General features: G+C 42.0%; 1 protein-coding gene across 4 annotated transcripts in view; it reads right to left on the reverse strand.

Annotated features, from left to right (window-relative positions):
- Positions 1-724: 724 nt before the first annotated feature.
- Positions 725-22,093, reverse strand: part of ARFGAP1 (ARF GTPase activating protein 1) — a 26,335-nt gene continuing 4,966 nt past the window's right edge. Inside the window, exons 5-15 of one of the 4 annotated variants that reach the window (XR_011155980.1) lie at positions 21,576-21,747; positions 20,555-20,655; positions 19,802-19,888; positions 19,205-19,301; positions 17,783-17,839; positions 16,776-16,808; positions 13,617-13,673; positions 12,249-12,308; positions 11,046-11,122; positions 9,220-10,572; positions 725-1,765 (exon numbers count right to left, since the gene is read on the reverse strand). Coding sequence is in view for 3 of the 4 variants with exons in the window: in XM_069033848.1 (XP_068889949.1) it covers positions 10,245-10,572; positions 11,046-11,122; positions 12,249-12,308; positions 13,617-13,673; positions 16,776-16,808; positions 17,783-17,839; positions 19,205-19,301; positions 19,802-19,888; positions 20,555-20,655; positions 21,576-21,747 (1,069 nt within the window). In the remaining variant the exon portion in view is untranslated. Of the gene's footprint in view, positions 1,766-5,595; positions 10,573-11,045; positions 11,123-12,248; positions 12,309-13,616; positions 13,674-16,775; positions 16,809-17,782; positions 17,840-19,204; positions 19,302-19,801; positions 19,889-20,554; positions 20,656-21,575; positions 21,748-22,093 lie in introns of those variants that run through there. The other 3 variants (XM_069033848.1, XM_069033849.1, XM_069033850.1) reach the window with 3 other exon arrangements.

Below are 22,093 nucleotides of genomic sequence, written 5' to 3' on the forward strand. Positions count from 1 at the left end.
AATGCAGGACAGGCGTTGGTATAGAACATGGAAATCAAATGACTGCTTCTGTTTTCAGTGATGGAAGCTGCAAGAATACATTAGTGGAGAGTTCACTCACAATTTCTTCTCTTTCCCTGATTTCTGCTCCTGGTCCACACCAGAGCAAGAATCTAGGCCCAGAAGAATTTCCATCAGCTCAACATCCTGAATGTCACAACCTCAGGGCTTTTTACACTGACATTTAGGGGGAAGAGCATCTCAGCAATTCAGGAGATAAGGGATGCTAAACCAAAGCCCCGTGCTCACAGCACCGAGCTCTTATTTAACCTCAGCAGTGTCTTCTGCAGATCTGACAGCTTTCCCCCAAAGCATTTTGTTCCCTTTTGTGAAGGGAATACAGGGAATACACCCAGCAAGCTGCTGTTAACTCCATCCTGGAGGTGACAGAATTTCAGGGCTGGGAAAAACAGTCCCTGGATATGTCTCCCTCACTCCCCATACCTGCAGGGATTAATTAAGTTGAATCAGTTATCATCTCGATCTACAGATGAAAAGTGCTTTCCATGGCATGGCTTCAGAGTCCAATCTACAACAAATATGCAGAGTCCATCTAGGTCTCCCCTCCAGAGGAACTGCAGTGTCTGAATTTTTCTGTTTCCATAGATTAGCAAGTAGTTTGACTCATTAAGTGTTCAGATAATACAGAGGCACCTCTGGGTACAGCCAAATGTTTTTGTTCTCGGTTCCCAACTTTGTTCCATCAAATAGAAGGTTTAGCATCCTTTCATTTTTTTTGTTTCCTTCTTTTTTCCATGGCAGGGCTGAGGAAAAGACAGGAAGAAATCAGATGAGTTTGTTTTGAAAAGCTGTAAAAAGATAAAAGAACTGTTTGTAAATCTTGCCAGGAGTGAGCACAGAGGATACCAAGAGCTGTCACAGCCGTCCTTGTCCCCAGCTACAAAATTTGCCTTAGTCCTTTGCCTAAATTTTGTCCTCCCTGTGGCAGTTCAGGCTCTGCATTTCAAGCAGAGAGATGGAGAAATCTCCCGTGCAGGGGAGCAGAGCCTGGCAAGAGACAGATTCAGATTTTTCCTGCTCTGAGCTGGCACAGCCGATGCCAGCAGGCTGCAGCCGGCAGCCAGCCAGCACTGCTCGCCCCACACACCAAGTTTGATTTAGCTTAAGCAAAAAAAACTTTAAAAAATTTTAAAAATGAGTTTGCTGCCAACACCAACACAATAAAATCCCTGATTTGCATGGCCTGTGTTTCCTCTGGCCTTCCCCAGGCCAGCTGACACGGAGCTGTCCTTGCCAGAGAGCATTTCCCTGGGGTAAGTCCTTGTCCCCGGCAAGGTGTGCTCACCTGGGCTGGAGCCCGGCCAGCTGGGCTGGCAGCAGAGTGGCCAGCATTGTTCGGGAGCCAGGCCCTCCCTGCTGCTTTGGGAAAAGTTGTTTCTATTTGGCAGTAAAGGTCACAGGCAACCCCCGGGGCTGTTTGTGCTTAACTCTTTGGTTGTCAGTGCCACAGCAAACGCTGGAGGCCACCTCGCGTCAACCCCCTCCACTTGGAACAGCACATCGGCAATTCTGGGGACATCTTGCATGGAGATCCCTCATCTACAGCAGCCAGGGAATGGTCCCGTAGCCATTAAAGCCAGCCTGGAGGTTGCTGTGCACCAGGGAAGCACATTGCTACCTGGAGAATCCTCACTCCTGTGCTGGAAGCTGGGACTTGACAGCAGCGTTCTCAGAGCCCGAGAAAAGCGGGAAGATTTATTCCCACCTAGTGGCAGAAAACGAACACGTTATTCAGCAATTTCTCATTACCCAGTAATAAATCTGAGCTGGAGCTCTCCTGTCATTGAGTGTCCTTCATTTTGTTCCAGAAAAAACCCTGGATGTTTGAGCAATATGTTGCTTCTTTCCACAGAAAAGAGAGGCTGCTAACCCCAAGCAATCAAATTCAAGTTCAAATAATTTGCTTGGCTTCAAAGTAACAAATAGGGAGATCTTTGTTGCCCTTAAAATTGTAAACTAATACAGCTCAGGTGTGGTTCTCCAACTACAAGGAATAAAACTTTAGCTTGGAAAAAAGACAAACCAAAAAACAAACACTGAAAAATTAATTTCTCCCATTATTGCATTGCTTCAGGACCTGCAGCTTTAATGAAAACACCACCAAGTACTCACCTTCTTTATGAACTAATAAAAGTTTCAACTGGGAAAAAAGAAAACCAACAAAGAACAAATGACAACAAAAGAAATGCTCTTACACAACAAGACACAGAACCTGCATCACCTCCACTTCCCCATTCCTCAACATCAGAAGAAACATTTCAGACTGTCAATAGTCCTTAACTTTCAGCTCCCATACCAGTGTGTGGGTGTTAAGACTTCAAAGCAAGGCAGAGGATTTTAATTCCCTCTGCTCACCCTCAGGGTGAGGCTCTTCAATGTGTTTTTTAAAGATCAATCAGGTGTTGCAGATCACTGGGACAGGGACACAGAGACTTCCTTGTCCCTGCTCTGGGACATCTCCAAGATGCACCTCTGCTGCCTCAACTCCACAGAAGCCCCCAGGACTTGAGGATCTTACAGGTCTCTTCCAGTCAAAATGATTCAATGATTCAGGGAGGAGCAGACTGCAGAGCAGCACTCAGAGCTCCCCAGCATGGTCTGGACACCCTGACCTGGGTCAGGGCCATGCCAGGGCCAAATCTAGACCCACATTTCTCCCAGAGAAGGAACGCTCAAGCTTCAGAGGTGGGGAAGTCTCCAGTCTCCTGCTGTGATGGGAATGTGCTAATGATGTTACAATTAGCCCGGACTGAACACAGCCAAGGGAGCCACTCCTGGCAGGGGAAGTGTAATCCTATCATGATCCATTAAAAAGAGCTGTGGGCTATTGCTGTGCCAACCTGTATTGGGAGCAACGAGAGACAGCCCTGTCCTGGCTCTGCACCACGAGTCTGCTCTTCCTCGTCGTAAAGAAAGGGCTCTTACACTGGTTTAACAGCAAGAGCCAGAATAGCAGGGGTAACATAAAGCCTAGAACCTGGTATTTGTTACAGCGTGAGCTTTAAACTGCCTCCATCCAGCCTGGTGCACTCTGGCAGAGAGATGGGGGAGCTGAAATCCCAAGGCAGGATATAAAATCAAAGCAGTACCTGTGTGTGGCTGGAGGACAGGAATTTGCCCCGTGTTGGCTGAATGCAGCATGAAAGTCCCAGGCAGAGGACAGGATGGGGCTGTGGATAAGCAGATCCACGAGCAGGAACACATTTCCAACCCTGCATGCATCTTTCAAACCTCATGTAAGGTTCCCTCAGAGCCATCCATGCCCAGTGACACAATCCCCTCTAGAGGAAGGAAGCTGAAGTGACAAGTGAAGATCTCTGCCAGCAGCTCTGAAAGGAGCATCTTCACAGAATCATGAAATCATTTGGGGTGGAAAGGACCTTCAAGATCATCTAGTTCCAGCCCCTGCTCCGTGGGCAGGGACACTAACTAGGCCAGCATCATCTGTGTGAGCTAGTGCATTGCCCCAGTCCTTCCTCACACCCAGTGCAAGAGAGGGTTTTTGTGGCCTTTAGCACATGGTTAAAACCCCTTCCCAACCACCATCAGAGTGAAGACAGGCATTTAACAGACATGGCAGTGGGGGAGTTTATTCTGCAGAGGCTTAATTTGACAAGCTGGGATCTCACCAGCAGCCTAGATTACACAAGAAGTATTTATTCCACTTCTCTGATATGCTTTGTGCTTCCTCCCAAGGTCTGTGACCAGCTTAGAGACACACCTTGGTATGGGCAAGAAGTTTAAGAGTTGCAGTAGCCTCAGCTTCAGATTCTATCTCTTCTTGCTAGTCCTGCAGTAACACTGGGCAGCTTGTCTTGACCGGTGAAGCCCTGTCTGGACAGACTAAATTTGTAATTCAAGTTTAGTGCATTGAGCTGCACCCCAAAAGTGACATCCAGTCACATCCAGTGAGAGCTGGTGGCTGGAGTCAATAGGCAATTTGTGAACACAGAATTAAAACAGCAATTCCATCTCAACCCGTATCAAGCTTCAATGCAACAACACCACACAGAAAAGCTTCTGTAAGGCAGAAAATTCCTAGTTTGACCTTGATCACAACGGCCTTTATATAGGCTGGCACATCAATTTACATATACTAACCATCCATGTCAGCTGAGTAGGGAAAAAAATGTATGTACAAGTAGTTCTTGCCCTAGGTAGTAAAACACCATTCCATTGAAGGCAAAATGAGCAATCCAGTGCAGAACTGCTGATACTAAGCAGCAGCACTTCTCAATCAGAAGTGGTGAAATTTTTTTCATAAAAGACGCACTCCAGCCTTTCTGTGCTTCCCGGCAGGAGCTGATTTATCTATTGTAAAATTCACCAGCCTCAGCAATGCTGAGCAGCCTCTCCAGGGGAGCACACTTTGGCAGGGCTTAGAGGGAAAGACAAGAACTGGTTTCCAAAGTGTGCAGAGCTGATAGCACTGGATTTTCCTGCTTGAGCAGTGGTCACAATGCTGGTGAAGTACAACACGACTGTTCTTGGCAGTCCTTGCAGCCAGCCCTGCCAGAGACTCTCTCCCACTCATTCTCAGCAATTTCAAGTGCAAGAAGGCTTCTCCTTGGAGATCTTTTCAGTATTTCTTTAATCTCTTCTGATTTTAGCCAGTTTAAACATTGCCATCAGGGCAGTGTTGGTGAAATTCAGATTGGACGCAAAGCATCATTTGAGGATAAAAAAAACCAGGGTGGTTTCATCTCACCTAAAGCAAAAGCGCCTTGCTCAGAGGAGGAGCTGGCTTTTCTTTTCCAGCCTCCTTGAGGAGATGCAGCTTCTTGCTGACAGAGCACAAATGGCTGGAGCTGACACAGCCAGGCAGCATCTCTTGGCCTCCTGCAAATCGGTGACTGAACAGACAAGGAATGATCACACTGCAGGTCTGTCAGAGCTTCAGGGTTTGCAGCTTCCCAACAGGACAACGCAGCTCCCCCTTGTTTTCCTCATGGGATTTTCAGTTTTCACTCCATGGCTGCATCCTGCAAACCTCTGTCAAAGCAGTGGAGACCCTCAGGGGGTATGGGTGTACTGGGCTAAGCCTGTGGAGTTTGGGGGAGGTGATGGCTAAGCTCCTGAGCCCAAAGCCTGCTGCAGAAGGATCCTGTGGATGAACCTTCTGGAATAGGTCGAGTGCAGGAGGAGGGAAACCAGGACACATCCCCAGTGCCTGGCTGTACACCCCAGAGGGCATGAGAGTTTGGTTGCTCAAAGTGAGCTGTGAAGCCCAGAATCGCCTTCTGAGCCTGCATCTACCTTGGAGGGCACCTACACAGAGAAATAATGGCAGAAAGCTCCAACTGGACTTGCTGCTGGTACTGGGATCAGAGCACCGAGGGGGCCATGGCAATGCAGCAGTGACCTGTCCTCCCTCAAGTCCAAGAGTGGTGTTTTCTGGTCTAGACTCCGCTTTCTCTATCAGCTTTTACTGACTGTGCTGTCTGAAATCCAGAATACACATCACTGCTTTCATGGTGTTTTGTTTTTAGGTCATTGGCTCTGGATGTTGTCAGAATAAAGGGCCAAAATCCTGTCTCCAGAAGCAGCATATCCTGTTTACTGCCAGTAATCCCATGTGAAAACTTTGCACCTGACAGAGCAGCCCTTACGGCAAGAACAGATACAGCCGACCCGTGCAGTCATACCAGTGATGTTATCAACACAAATGTACATTTGAGTAAAAATCAGTAAAATTACCTCTACAGGGCAAGTAGGATTCAGTCCTGCTGACCAAGAACATAACAGAAGATATTTTAAATTTGCACAAAGCCCAGTGCAGTCACCTGGAGTACTCATGTGGCTGTTTGGCTCATGAAGGAAACTGGAACCTGAATATGAACCACCACCATAGCTGAAGAATTTGTCAGCAAAATCTCGCTTCTTGCAGGAAAACTGCTTTAAAAGTTACCTTTTTCTGCTGTAATAAGTGCCTTTGTAGACAAGCTAATAAAAATCTCAGTACATAAATTTATTTGCACTTTAATTTCTATTTTATAGTTGTCCTTCAATAAAGGAGGCAAACAATGTCTCCAAATTGTTTTTAAGTACAAGTTCGAAGTCAGACTGTGAAACTCCAATGAAATATAAAGATGTTTTTGGCTCTGTTAATGTTGGCAGCTTCCTTTCTCCTTTGTTACTAGCAGGGAAGAAGATGCCTGACACCAACACCTGGGTTGAAAATTAACTGAAGTCTCCTGAAAAAGGGCTGACCACTGTTCTGCTCCATATCTCTTTGCTTTATTATAATACTCTTTAAAAGATGACACTGCAGTTCAAGTCCAGAACCACTCTACAGAACAATGACTAGTGTTCACTGAAATCACCATTCCTGTGAACTTCACAAAAAAACACAGCAGGAAAATTAAAGATACAGTACTCCAGACTGACCAAGGTTCTGCTGACATGGGAATGAAAGAGGGTTCTGCAGCTAGAGGCCACTAAGCCATTAGGATCAGACTCTTAATAATGGCCATGGAAATGTTTCTTGATTTCTGTTTAAATCACTGATTGCTCAAACCTTTAACTGGGTCACCGAAATTTAGTATTTCAGCCAAAATAAGCTAAGAACTGAAATAATTGTGCAGACTGCTACTCTCCAAGAGGACCACTGTATCTTTAAATGTATCCTGGATTAAACAAAGGTTTTATCTACACTTGTTAAATTATTGCACAGACCATTACACTGACAAGTACATTATGAACCCATGGAATGTTACAGTCTGGCCTGGAAAATAAAAGCAGCAGCATTATCCTTGAGGTCTCAGCCATGAGGGAGAGCTGGCCAAGCACTTCTTGAATTGTAATAATTATTAATAGGTTTGAAGTCACAAATGAAACATTTTAAAATAACCCCTAACTGCTGTGATTATGTTTGGGAGCATTCTCCAACACTTCCACTCTTTTGCAAGTGGCACTTAGTTTGATTTCTTGACATTTTTATCAGGCTACCTGCAGAAATCCAGCTGCTCTGCATTTTCCAAAGTTGAAGCCGTACAAAGAAATAAAAGCTTGGGTCACCATGGGATTTGAACCATTGCAATGTCCAACTGGTGCAGCAATTTCACCTACTGCACATCTCCTGGCAGTTTGCTTGTTTGACTTAAAACTGCAGCTCCACAGGGGGGGATGGAAAGGGGAGCAGAGCCCTGGTCACCCCAGCACAGGGGGAGCTCATGGTGACACCAGGGCCCTGCCAAACCACACACTGAGACTCATGGCTGGATCCTCACTCAGCCAGGCAGCCTCAGCTCCAGCAGCCTGCACTCAATGCCTCTGCTCCTCACCAGGCCAAAAAGGGAGGATCTGGGGAGGAGGAGGAATTAAAAAAGAAAAAAAAGTCTGATTCATGAACGCTTGCTCCGCACATGCAACTTGATGGGATGCATCTCTTCATAGTGCAGAAACCTCCCAGCCACCTACTCTGAAAAAAAAGTAAAATTCAATAAAACAGAGGGTGTGCAAAAGAAAATGCCCTCGTTTTGTCCTGTCCTCTCGAAGACATGATCACACGCTGAGGCTCAGACAAGCCATTAAAAAATGCCCATGTGCCTGTCAAACTGACCAGCTGGCACACTGGTTTTGTGTCTGCAGTTACACCTTCTGCCATTATATTGGGTTTTTTGGATCTTCCAGGAACATCTTTCTGCCAGTTGCAGCATTTTGTTGCTTCCCTACAACAGTGAAGAAAGAGAGATGGCAACTGTTCTGTCCCTGTCTCCTCAACTGGAGGGAAAATCCTTACCCAAAGCTTCTGCTTGAGCAGGGCTCTGGCAGTTTGATTTAGAACATAAAAGTTTCAAAAGCTACAAAAATCAAATCAAAAGAACAAACAAATGGCTCATGCCAATCGTGGCTGCAAGGGATACATAAATAAGCCACTTCTGTCCCAGGCAAAGCTCACAGCTGAGGAGAATGTGCACACACATGTCACAGTACCATTGATTGAGTGGACTGAAATAAAGATTCTCCTGCCACGAGCCATTTCAGGAGGTTTATGAAATAGAAACTGTAATAAATTTATACAGAAGCAGCTGAATCAGCTTCAGACTGGGCAGCAGACACGTTGACAAGGAGGCAACAGAGGTGTAAGCATAAAAAAACAAAGTTATGTTTGACATGCAGCTAAGCTATGACAAAAATTATACTTGGAACTGGAGAAAAGCAGAAAAAAATCCTTGTTTTACAGTCAGACTGTGAACGCTGCCAGTGGTACCAGGAGCAGCACTGCAAACCAAGAGCTCTCGTGCCTTTGGCACTTCCAAAGGGCCAGTGACAGCAAGGACACCTCAGGAATGGCTCAGCCTGGAGCAGCACTTTCCAGACTTGGGTCTGGAGCAGCTCTGGGTCCTGCTGCAGAAGCTCAGAGACCACGAGCTTCAGACCACGCTATCAGGAGAAGCAGGGGGGAAAAAAGAAATCCCATCTCTTGCGGAACAGGGTGAGAAAAGACTGGAAAAATATTCTGTTCACCATCTGAAAGATCCTTCTAATAGAAATACAGAATCAGGCTGTAAATAGAGCTACTTCTACTCAGGCTTAAGCCTTTAAAATCTGCTATTTTTGAGGAAATTAATTTTCTTTCCTTTTTAAACTGTTGATATTACTATCTGCTCAAAAACCTCTGTGAGGAGTAAAAGAAGTGAAGTGTTATTTAAGGTAATTTTGACACCTTTGGTTGGTTGTTGAACAAGTAAACCATTTTTAAAAAGTAAAGGCTTTTTAGCTCAGTAATAGGATCTACAGGGTTCACAGAAAGAACTCCATGCTGGTAAAGCAGACCACATAAAACATCATGATTTGAGTTTCAAGCAAGCTGATTGTTTTCGTGCTGAGGGTACATTCACAACCCATCCCCCAAAATAAAATGGGATACCTATGACACCTTTGATGTTACAGTCACAATTCTTCTCTAGAAGTTATGGTTTGTGTCATGCAAAGCGATTTGTTGGGTCAAAACTGACACATAACTCAATCTCCTGTTCCAGTCCTTAATGCTGACAAGGAGTTTCTCAAGTTTCCAAAACAGTGTTTCTTTAACAAGATCCAGGAAGAAAATGTGGAGAAATATATGACAGAAACAGAGATACAGCCTGACACACGAAGAATCGTTTGGAAAACATCTGCTTAAATTAAATTTTACTATTAAATCCAGACACCTACTCATCTTGAAAGGGGCTTGCTGCCAGGCTCTTTCCTCAATGTTCTCATATTTTCCACCCATTTTTTCTTGCTGGAATCTTCTCTATAATTTTTTTTTTTCACTGCCAGGTTGCCAAACAGATGTAAAGAAGGCTGTAAGCAGCAGAAAGACTTCATTTTTAACAGCATTAATAAAATACTACACAGGTAGAAGGAAGAAAGAGAAAAAAGAGAGCACATAAAATACTCAAACTGGGGCAAGGGTGTAGGTGAGGAAGGAAAACACTACAGCTTTGCTCTTCTGTGTGGCAGAGCTGCACAGCACAAACTCAAATCCACTGAGTAAGGTGGGCAAGTAGAGCCATTCAGGATGTCCCTTGAGAGCTCAGGTCAAACCTGTCAGTTTACACAAATAATCATCTAGCTCTAGATTCCTTCTGAATTCTAAAAGGAAAAAATAAGTTTTAAAATATTAAAAAAAAATAAAGTCACAATGTTTAAAAACAAAGCTCCAATAAAAAATATGTTAAAGACCATCTTGAATTGCCAGACTTCCTGTAGTCAGAGCAATCCGTAAGGCATTGGAACGAGATGTATCCAACTGCAGCTTGCTCAGTTAATGGCTGTCTTTCCAAGTCACACCCTGTCCTTTGTTTGCATTAAACACCCCAAATCTCAAATTAGATGAGGACTGGATGAACACCTATTAACCTACACATGCAAGGTTGTGCCATGGAAGTGTCCTTGCACTGATTTCTTTCTGTTAACATTCGTGTTAACAAAGTCGCTGTAGCCAGCTCCAGTAGTGCAAGGAGAATACAATTACCACTATCCTTAAAAAAGGGAGAGCCACCTTTACGTAAGAAAAGATTCAGATGCTACTTTTTTTTTCCCTAAACCGGGGTAGAAGGAAGGAGAATGAATGGGAAGCACAAACAGATCAGAAAGGTCAACCATGATACTCCAGGTGTGTGTAAAACTTCCTCCCCTCCATCAGCCAGCACAGCCTCCCTTTCCCAGCTGTGCAAAGCAGGGTTAACAGAGTCCTAAAAGTCATCCCACGCATTTTTTGTTGCCTTAGGAGGTTTTCTGGTTTTGCTCTCCCCTCCTGTGTTCTCCCAGTTGGTCTCCCAGTTTTCCCAGCTGTCGCTGTTACTGTTCTTGTTGGAGACCGTTCCCGAGCCCCACACGTCCCAGCTATCCGAGCTCTTCTTCTCTGTGGAATTGTCCACATAGGTCCAGCTCTCACTGCTTGGAGATTTATGAGCTTTTGGTGGATCTGAGTTGCCAAAGGTCTCCCAGAAGCTTTGATCTATAGCATTGTTCTGGTAGCCCTCCCCTCCACTGTTCTGGTAGCTGTCTCCCTCAGCTGGTCTTTTGGGGAGTGGGGGGCGAGAGGGAGGGGGGAAGGAAGGTAGAAATAAATTAGTTTTGCCAAACATAACAATAAAAATCAATGACCCCGAAGAAAACTATAATTCTACTGCCCTTTGCTTAAAAAAACCCTAAAAACCCTGATGATAAATGCAGAACTAAATATTGCTCCAAATGACGTAAGTCTGCAGTCTAATTCAAAGATTGTTAATAGATTTAACAGGCCCAGGGCAAGGGAATGTGCATTTGGAGTAAGTTTTAAACCAAGCAGTGTGCATTGCTTTGTTCTCAGTTTAAACAGAGTTATAAACAAAGTTATATTGAATTCCTCCCTATTACATAGAGGAGGACTGTTAGCAAAGACAGAATAAATTATTAATATTGAAAAATTACCCTTCACTATTATACTGCAGAGAATGTACAGGAGATAAAATCATGTGTTTAAAGAGACAGAAAATAGGAACAAAAATTACCTTTCAGAATTATCATCTGGTTTGCCTGAAAAGAAAGTGGTGACATCTCTCCATCCCTTACTTCCCACTCCCTGAACCTACAGAATAAAAAAAGACACTCCATTCATTTGGATTGAACCAACACCTCTGCCAAGTCCAACAGCAAAAGCCACAACACATTCCCCCACTTGTTCCAATAAATCAAACACATTTAACTGACAGCTCATTCATGTTTTTGATGGGCAGACATGGTGGATGTAAAGAACATACATCTGACAGCACCACGATTCTGGAAAGGGTGGGACGCAGGTCAGGCTTAGCTTTTTCACCCATTAGTGTAACATCTTTTAAATTCTCTCCTAGACTTCCTTGACAAAAATACTGGAATTAGTCCTAACACAAAATTCAACTTAATGAAAGCACTGATGTTTTATGATTAACGTAACTCTAATTTATATTTCTACTGTTCTAAAAAGCTATTTTCACTCTGTTTCAGCATTATTTCACTACCCCTGTAAAACAGGCCAAAAGTTGAGTCCCAGAATTGGATTAGAAATATAAATTCTGAAGTGTCACCATGAAAGGTACTATTCTGAGTTACAGACATAGAGGATGAATCCCAGAATTCAGCCTGAGAGTGGCCAGGCTCTAAACAGAACAGGTAACATCATTTATTTTATTTTATTCAAACAGTACCAAAATCTAAGACACTGAGCTGGTCTATGACAGTGTTTCCAGTGCTGACTTTCCCAGTGTTAAAAGACACACATTCCTGGGTAACACCATGCAATTTATCACCACAGGTGTTAGTCTGTGCAGGATTTCTGTGCTTGGCAGCCTCAGGCAGCACTTACCACGTCACCAAGCACCGAGAGCAGTGGAAGGCAAAGGAGAAAGGTGCAGAGCATTAATAAGTTTTACTGGACCAGTGGAACACAAGCTGTCTCCATATTCCCTCACACATTTTCTTTGCTGTTTAGGACACTGGTTGTTTATAACCATACTATGTCCTCATTCAAATTACTAAGAGGACACCACCATGCCTGTGCAGCTTTTAACACCCCAGCAGAAGGGCTGCCCGCTGAAAATTACACTTTCCAAATTTCTGTATTCAACAGAAGCACAGACCAAAGCTGAATTGGGGTTTTGTATCATTTTTCATAAGAATATGGAGACGGGCTTGACTTGTTTGGCCTCCTTAAAGCCAGGCAGGCCACCTCATACCTTGCTGGCCAACTGCGATACCCCCGTGGTGACCTCCTCAAATATTTTCCCCTCTTTCACCTATGTGGACCAAAGTATTGGTAATTAGTCATAAAACAGAGGATTACTGAAACCTTCAGACACGCTCACTTGTGCTTAACAGCTAAAATGTATAAAAACCCAACCCCAAACTGAGTTAAAATAGGTTTAAGTCAAATTAACAAAGTTAAGAGAATTATATACAAAGTCTGTTGATCTATAGTGGAGTGAACCTCAGTCCTTTGAGTTTGTGGGAATTTTCTATGCCTAAACACCCAGTTTGAGGAAGGTATCACACCCAGTTTGAGGCAGGTATCATTTACACACAGTTCAGGTAGCATTACACTACTGCTGAGCATAAAAACACCAGTACAAAAAACATCTGCAAACATGAAGCTTTACAAATATATTCTACCATGTATAAAGATTGTGTTTAGAAACTTAACAGATCCCTTTTATTCTCTTTTACAGATGCTTATTTAAATATTAAAAGGGATTTGAACTTTGCTGAAACACAATACAACAGGTACCTTTCACCACTTAATAAATGGCAGTTGTTCCAAAGCAAGTGACTTTGTATAACCATATAGAGAATACTTATTTCAGAAAGTAACACTTATTTAGAACTAACAGCACAACATCCTAAGGGAAATGGATCTCTTTTTAACACAGAATACATAATTCCTCATTAAATTGTCCTACAAAATAAAAATCAGCTCAAGGAAATGCACCCTAAAAATAACCCTGACAATAATGCAACTAAGCCCTCTGAAATAAGCTGTGGGTAATTCTAGGGAACAGAAAACCAATTAGAGCCTTCTCCTGTGGTTTGAAACGCCATGTAAAGAATGGTGAATTAATAAAGGTAATGAAAGAGAAATTAGTCTGCAGTATCATTAAAACATTCTTTTCAAACGGCTCAAAGATATTTGACTGAATTAAAATAAAGCTGGCAGGTAGATGGTAAAACACTAGAAACTTAACACTCTGAGATACACCTACTAATACATATAAATATCTATATATATATATTTAAATAACTGATTTTATTTCCATTTAGGGTGCATTTTCCCCTTGTTCCATCGTCCACTACTGAAAGCATGAAATCTATAAAAATGGTATCTAACAAGAATGAATGTGACAGACTCTGGTAGACATGAGAAAGGTTGGTGGAAGGAATTTACTCCTCATCAACATTTTTCTGGTAACAGCCTAACTTTGAGTTGTTTAATGTTTCCCTTTTTCAGAAAAGCCCCCTGAGAACCTGGGCAGCTGTGGCAGGAGGAATCAGCCACTCCCTGAGTGAGTATAACCGTTTTTGTGCAAGTCATTTACTAGTTCCAAAGTTACCTTTTCCTGTGCAGGTTTGAGAACATTTTCATTTAATGTCTGACCTAACTCTGATGCCTATTTAAAAGCAAAACAAAAACAAAGTCAGTTATATTAAAAAAAAAAAAAACAATAAAAACCCACAGGCAACACCTTCTGCAGGCTCATTTCTCAGCATTATCTCCAAAAACACATGAAGCCTTTAGCTTTGATTCATACAAGCAGAATGAGCTGAAAAGCACACACAGCAAAGTGCTGCAGGAGGCATTAAAAGACAATAAATTAAAATCAGATAGACATGGCAATAGATGCCCAGAGCCCAAGCAAAATCTGACCTTGCACTGGAAGCAGAAGCGATGGTTCAACCAGCAACAGCTTCAAGGATGGGCCCCTTGCTAATGCCTGCAGCTCAATATTTGGAAAAACTGACCTCATTCCCCCCTTATTTTTCCATACAAATTAAATTACTTGTAGAATTAGATCTTTTGGGCTGATTTTCCCACAATTCCTCTGTCTTGTAGTGCTCCAATTGTCATCTGTTAGTAAGAGCCTAAGTGTTTCTGAGCAATACACAAGAGCCAAAGCTGTGACAGAAGATTTCTGTTATTTTTTTAAAGCTCCAGGTTTGCAGGGTGAAAAAACAATGAACTTCAGAAATCTGTTGCAATCCAGAACAAGATGCACAAGGATATTGTACTTCAGGGGCAGTTTACAAAAATGTAAGCCCACAGTCTAAGTCACAAAATTACTTTCCTAAGGCAATGCTGACAAGGACAGGAGGTTTAGAAGAGTTTGAAATCATTCATTTCTCTATGACCATATTAAGCCTTTGACAGATTTAAGCTTTCTTCACAATTGCCGTATCATACTGAGTGCCTTCTGAATGATCCTGGTTAATCCAAGAGAGCCAATATGCCAGGTAATTAAGTTTCATTTCCTAAGGGTTCATATTTTAACACTACCATTGGTCAGGGTGTGAGCCTTCACTCATGTTCTTCCTGGGAATGGAGCACCTTAAACATCTTTCCTCCACAGACTCCCAGGTGTCTAAGAAGCCTTTCTCTTACCACAGCATTCCCAGGATCTCCCCTTTCCCCAGCCATTGTCTCCAGTACTTCTACTCCTTACTGGATAAAAGTTCTTTGAGAAGCAAAGGCAAAAGCAAACCCCACTTCCACCCAGTGAGAAACATGAATGCAAATCACAAAGGGCTTGTTACCTTTGGAAGTGAGGCTACAAAGTGTTTAAGAAAAACAACACAAAAAGGGGTGTTCTCACCTTTGAAAAACCCTCTGGAGTCTACTGAACCCAGCAAACTGTTTATAAGAAAGAGTGTAATACACCCAGACTAACAGTTCAGGCGTCCTAAGTAGAGTCACTGCTACAATTAGAAAGAATTCTTATCTGATCCCTCTTAGTCAAGCGCATAATTTTGTAAATGTGGAATGGAAAGATTTGGGTACAATTGTATTTTCATCTGAATCACTTCATCTTTCCTTCCTATTGCTGAGTTTAGGACAGTGCTCTAACCACCATTACAAACACTTCATTCAAGCGTCTGCCTTCCAACAACACCCAGCTCTTGGCACATTCCTGGGGCAGACATGCAAACAGAAATCCTGAAATCATCAGAATGTGGACAGCAGCACAGTCAATTTTCGGACAGTGCACAGCTTGGGTATCTCTACCCAACTGAACAAATTTTAAATAGGTTTAAAGAAATGTTACCATACAAAACACACAACATTATTCTAAACAGGTTTGACGTAAGGCAGAAAAAGAAAAGACAGCTCAGGAGCAAATGCACATATTCAGCACGAACAGACAAGGAGTCCATGCACAAGAACAGATGTGAGGGTGTTACCGGCTCTGGCTGCTGCTTGTAGCCCCAAAACTTTACCCAGAGAGCAAAAGAGAAAAGAGCAAGGAAGGTAGAAGCAGCTTTTAGCAAAAAATTGGCAGCATTTTTTCAGGCAAGTTAAGTAGCATGAACCTTTTCCAACTTTTAACATCTACTGACAAGAGAAGCAGTGAAATGTGTTTGGTCACTGGACCCCAAATACGCTTTTAACCAATGCAGTGCATCAAAACTGTGCTACATCTTTTCTGCAAAGGGTCAGAAGTTTCAGGAACAAAATTTCATCTTCAGTAACACAGCTTAGACTCTAGAGCGCCACGTTGCTGTGGTCCTTGTCAGTAGATGTGATGAGCTTTTAAACTTAATATTATATTTATATTTGTTAATAATACTAAAGAAAGAAAAGCTTCTAAAAGGGAAACTGCCAGAAGGAGTGAAGAGGAAGACCTGTAGAAAAACTAGTTTTTCTTAAGCCAGGCAGTAAACACTTTAAAGCTTTGAAATAGGAAGTTTGGGTGCTTTAACAAGGCATTTTTGTTGCAAACATGCCCAAGTTTGGCCATTTGAAGGATTAATAGACCTGTCTGAACACCAACATCTGCAGCTGGCACATTTGTTTTGAGCAACACTTTCTATGCCTATCAGAAAGCAAACCAGGCTAATGCTGCACATACACAAGAGTTAGAGTTCAATTAAAACTCCTGAACCATCTATAAATATATATAAGGCTTATCTCACTCAGAACTAGGCAAATTAGGAATCCCATTCTTTTATACATTTCTACATTTGAATTTAAAACTTTTCCTTGCAGACAGATCTTGCTTATGTCAGAGCTCTGTGTAATTCTGACTCTGTTTTAACCCCAGTTTGATAAATGAAATGCTTTTGTCATTGCTACTTTTTAAAATACACACAGGCAAATTGATGTATTAATAATGAGCAGTTCACATTTTTAACACCTTACTAGGCTTCAGCCATGGGAAGACTGCTTGCATTGTATTTTATCACCACGAAAACTACTTCAAGATAGCTGAAGATTCACAGAAGTAAGATAAGGGGATGTTAAGTTTGCAAGCTCTGCAGCCTCTCCAATACATCCAACAGGAACAAACAGCAGAGTATCCCTGTTTATCTCTTGCTTAATTTGATCACTGCAGCTGATTGCAACTCCCACGGAATTAAAAGCTAGAACTAAACACTACTGTGCACTGTGAAGGAAAAGCACACTGGTCTGTTGATGATCAAATCTAAGTCAGCTGGTGCAGGCAAACACATGGCATTTAAAGACAATTACACTGACTAAGAGCTAAATCTATAATCACCTTCTGACTTGCTTGAGATCCAAATCTGGTAGCCTGTGAAAAGAAACAAAAACATTCAGGCTTACCAGGAATAAATCCTTTGATTTTTAAGGACACACATTTAGAAATGCTCCATGATCCTCTCCAAGGCAATGGAGCTTTGGTAGAATTTCACAATGAAAAGAACACACCCATATCACCACCCCTGGCATTCCACTGCTTTGGGGAAGTGTCAGTCTTTCCCAACTTGCAGCAGAGGGAAGAAAGGGTCTTCAAAGTGGACTAAACCTTGGTGGGCCAATGCAGGTGAGTATCAATATTTTTCTCTCCTATGTCACCGAAAGTACCAGGTAATTGTTATGTTTATGAAGATTTGGAATAATATTAAGCAAAACTGAAAAAAGTTGCAATGCATTATGTTCACAAAAATATTTAGTCTCTTTCCATCAGCATCTATGCAAAATGTAATATTCTTATTTCCTCTGGTTTTAAATGACAGTGAGTCGAATCACTGTCACTCAAGTGTGCAAATTTGTAGAACATGCAGAACATGAAGACCACGCCTCAGTTTTTCCCAAATCATCCCACTGGACACAATCGTGGCCCAACGAGCTTTTTATTTAAACTGACAAAAATGCTGCAGTTAAGACACAAGACAAAGCAAGGAAAAATAGAAACCCATCAGCAGTTTTTAACTTGGTATCAAATTCCTGCTGAAAAATGCAATTTAGCCTTGCTTGGCACAGATTGAAATTCTGAATTTTCTGCTTTATAATGAAAGCTTTTCTTGAGTTCTTTCTTGATGCTTAAATCCAGTGGACAGATTTACAAAAATGTCCATCTAGAAACATGAGAAATGGTTAAGAGATCTCCATTCAATATGTAACTATTTTATGAGCCATAGGCAAAGACAGGAGAGCAAAATTTAGCCAGTCGTGGTAATACTTTTAAGGATTCATCACTATTAGAACACAATTGGAATCTCCAGAATTCACAAGAATTAACTAAAGCACATTTTATTTACTTACACCCTCTTTAGCAGCTGAGGCAATTTTGCTTGCTCCGGTTGTGAAACTGCTCCATCCCTTTAAAGAAAGCAAGAAAATCATGAGCTACATGTTAATAATAATAGCAAATAATCAAGTTTTCATGAAAACAGATTAGCTTAAGTCAAAATTCTCTAATACAGCTTGTCCTGTAGTCCTAAGAACTACCTGCTACTGACAGAAAAACTAGAGCCTCTCACTTAACTGAAAGAGAACGATGAACTGCAGTATTTGTGTCAATTTGAACAAGCCAGAGTGTTTCAGATGTCACTCTGCTAAAAATGGCTACAAGTGTGGGAAAAATCATCCCATGCAGTGGAAGGCAAATTGGTTTCCTCACCAGGATGAACAGCCATGCCAAGAACTCAGCCTCCCAGAAATACAGGACTTCAGAGCACATGGCGCCGTGCGTCTGTGCTCACACGAGGCCCTTTCAGCCAGGACATTCAGGGAGATCCTGAGCTCCAAGAATGGCTCACAGGAACGTGAATAGTGTCCCCTCTCCTTGGCTGTCTCAGCTCACCTGCAATACACTGCAGATGTGCTTTCTAATCTGAACTCTCTGGCTTCAAAACTGTGAGACACCTAGAAAATACTCAGCTGATCCCAAGCAGCCTGTGGGATCACCTGGAATATGGTGATCAACCTGTTCAAAGGCTCAGGCATTTCCTTTCTGTGGTAAGTTCTAGTGAAAAGTATTTATTTATTTTTAAATAAACGGTGGAACCTGGTGTGGGTATTTAGGCCAGTGAGGCTCTACAGAGGGCTGTTGGCCACTAACCTTGGTAGGATACCTTACTGTATTTCCAAATGACTCCAAACCCCAAATATTGTTCAGCACTGTGACTTTGCAGCCTGTCAAAGCACCAGGATGGCCCTGACTGCCTCTGACTTTATTCCCATTTTATTTCAACAATGCATCTTTCACTATCTTTACTTGAATCATGACAACTGTTCAGCCATATGCTGTTATCTGTTCACACCCTGTCACAAGTATTTCAAATGTTTTCATCACTGCTCATGGCTTCTGGCACTCACATACACACACATTTCAGTTGTTTTCCTCAGAACATCCCTAATATGGTTAATAGATTTAATTCCCTACAGGTAATTACATTTTTTTCCTTCAGCCCTGTTGATTATTTCTTAATCCACTGCTATATCCTCACTTATTTCTATGAACGGATACCAGACAAAACTCTTAAGTTTTGCTCAAGTTTCTCCATTTTGCCTTTTAAAGTTCACCAATATCTTCTTCACTCTTTGAGAATACAACCAATACTCTGCATCGCTCCAAATCCACCTGAAGTCTTTAGTTTCTCTTCTCTTCTCTGCTTATGTTCTCCCAAACCAGGATAAAATAGAAGAAAATGGTAATTCAGAAAGCTCCAAGCAATTCCTTACTGAGTACAACGAGGACATGGCATTATTCAGGAAGTCATCCTCTTTTTTTGGAGGGTTTACTGTGTTCCCAAACCCCACGTAGCGATTCTCTTGGCCACTGCCACAGGAAAAGGAATAAATAGTATCTGTATCAGCATGCAGCCATTAAAAGAACTGAAAAGCATGGAAGAATGACAATTGTTTTTGCACCTGGAAAATAAAGTCCTTTAGCACCCAGCACTCAAAATACACAACTACTCACTTCATAAAGACATAGCACCAAGGATCCACTGAGGAATCCTTGGACAACACAATTTCCTCTGTGCAAGCTAATGTGGTCTTAATGATTCTCCAGGTTTAACAGATCACTGACATCAGAAAGCTGAGTAAATCCTAATAAAGTGATACATGAAAATGAGAAAAGGAATGAAAGAAGCTTTATAAATGCATCTGTTTAACTCAAATCACTGTAAGGTACAACATACAATCAGAATTCGCTGGTTTTGAACCCACCACAGTAACATTTGGAGTTACAAACTTTTTCTTCAATGCTTCAAACATTTTGTTATGCTAGAGAGAGAGGCACTCAGAAAGTCAGTAAATATTTCATTGCATTACCCTTGGTAGGAGCTGACATCATCATTTAACCAGTCTTCAAAAGCCTTGTCAGAAGAGGCAGTTGCAGTGTGAGATTGTCCAGCAGAACTGAAATAAAACATTAAAGAATCAAAGCCATGTAAAGCAAAACCCACTAGCTCAGCAGTGCAGCTTGATGTATATCACCATAATACAGGTCAAAAATTGATTAATTATATCATCTATCAAGTAGGGAACTCTAATGCAACCACTAAAAGGCATGAAGCTCTTGTTCCTTTGATTTACAACTACTTTTGCAGTTAACTTGTATCTTTAGTGCACAGAGTAACAACCACTACATGCAAAAGCAGAACAACAGAATTGCTGTGGTACAAGAGCTTTGATGCTCCCAAGGTAATTAGCACCATAAGGGAAAAGTCTGTTTCTTCTTCCCTAGCATCCAATCCCAAACTGGCACAGCACCACAGTTAAGGTGAGGATGTCATACACTACCTGTGAGTGACACAAAATGTCTAATTTCAGGTTGCAGGATAACACAAACATGGCTTGTCCCCTGCTCTCCCTCACTTGTCTCTGCCATCGTTTAAGGTTCAGGTGCACGGGATGGGAATGATTCCAGAAATAAAGTCCTGTTACCTCATACTCCATAACTTCAGCTTGTTCAGACACCAGCAGCAACAGGGTAAACCCAGCAGCCACTAAATATCAGGTTTTGATGTTGTATCTGTATCTGATGCTGTATCTGTACCCACATTAGATAAGCAGGGCACCTACCGGTGAGCAGAAGACAGAGACATTTTAGGCTGAGGTGGGGTCCAGTTCCTGGCAGGAGAAGTTTCAATGGACCACTCCTTGCCTTCAGCTACTGTAGCTACCTACGAGAGGAAGAATAGTCAAGAATAGGTCAGAGATTCCATAGAAGTTATAAACTGGTTCTGTAACATGAGGACAACCTATTTTTGCAATCTGCTGCCAGCTCCATGGATCAATTTATCTGTTTTCACAATAAACCTTTTTTTTTTCTGACTCCCAGGCTGTGATGTTGAATTGAACACCGATTTTATTTCAGGCAACTGAAATAGAAAATTAGACAATTTCCTCAAAGAGGCAGGTTTGGTTTGAAGAGGAAAGACTGGATTAATGAAGACAAGTAAGCCCTAATCACACAGTAGTGGGGGAACAGAACTATGTTATTGTTGTATGTTACTACATACACTAAAGATTTATCAAAAAATCACTTTGGATACAACTGTACAGCTGAAGTAGTGAACTGAGGAGTGAGACAGCTCCACTGACTAAACAGCTGCAAACTGCAGCACTGGAAATCTGAGCTACCTCAGCTAAATACAGAAATTAAAATTTCAATAGAAAACTCTGACAAGACTTGGGAAGAAGCACTCTAAGACCTGTAGGGTCCCACGAGGGCAGTCCTGGACTGCCTACTCTGAGGTACCAGACCCTCTGGATACCGTTGGGCTAAATTAGAGAGAGTTACCCAAAATAAGGAAGTTAGTCCAGAAAGGCTCCTGCCTGCCCAAGACACTCTTTTCTAACCCCATCTTATCTCCCTGGCAGGACAATATTCCTTTTCTCTTCTGCCAAATACTTGAGCCATGAACTCATTCAGGTTTACATTAACTCTTCCAGGATTTCACTCTCTCACATTTAGCTTTTCAGGAACCACTGCACAGACTCAAAGAGTTGCAACTTTCCCTCCTTTCAAAACCAAGTGCTTACAAAGCACTTTGATATTTTCAGATCCTAGGGGTGAGGACACACCTAAAAGTGAGCTTACCTGGTCTCTAAACAGAGCTGCAGCTTTGCTGTTGTATTTCTCTTGCATTGTCCAGCATGGATCATAATCATCTTGAGACTCCAAGAACTCTCGGAATTTGCTGTTACCTCCAGCCTTCATTTTCTCCAGCTCAATATCCTTCCACTTGTCCATGGTTACAGAACGCACAAAACTGAAAAGCAGGTTTTAAAAAACAATTTTAGACCACAGCTTGTTATAATTTCCTGCTGTATCAACAGTGACCCAAAAAAGCTTATTACAACCTATCTCAAAAGTTGAGAGTATAAACATGTTAGAGAACACTCTCCAAGTACAGAAAGACAGATCATCATAAGAAGGTGGGCAGATCCTCACTGAAATAAGCCAAAATCATGTCATTTATTGGCATTTAAAGGAGACAGTCAACAGAAGGCAAGTGACAGAAAAAGCAGCTTCCATCGAGTCCAGAAATTAATCTAACCCACTGTGTAACAGAAACTTTTCCCATAACTTCACTCTGCAATTTACTTTTCTGTCTA

This window comes from Aphelocoma coerulescens, chromosome 20, assembly GCF_041296385.1.
Source record: "Aphelocoma coerulescens isolate FSJ_1873_10779 chromosome 20, UR_Acoe_1.0, whole genome shotgun sequence".
Lineage (NCBI taxonomy): Eukaryota > Metazoa > Chordata > Aves > Passeriformes > Corvidae > Aphelocoma > Aphelocoma coerulescens.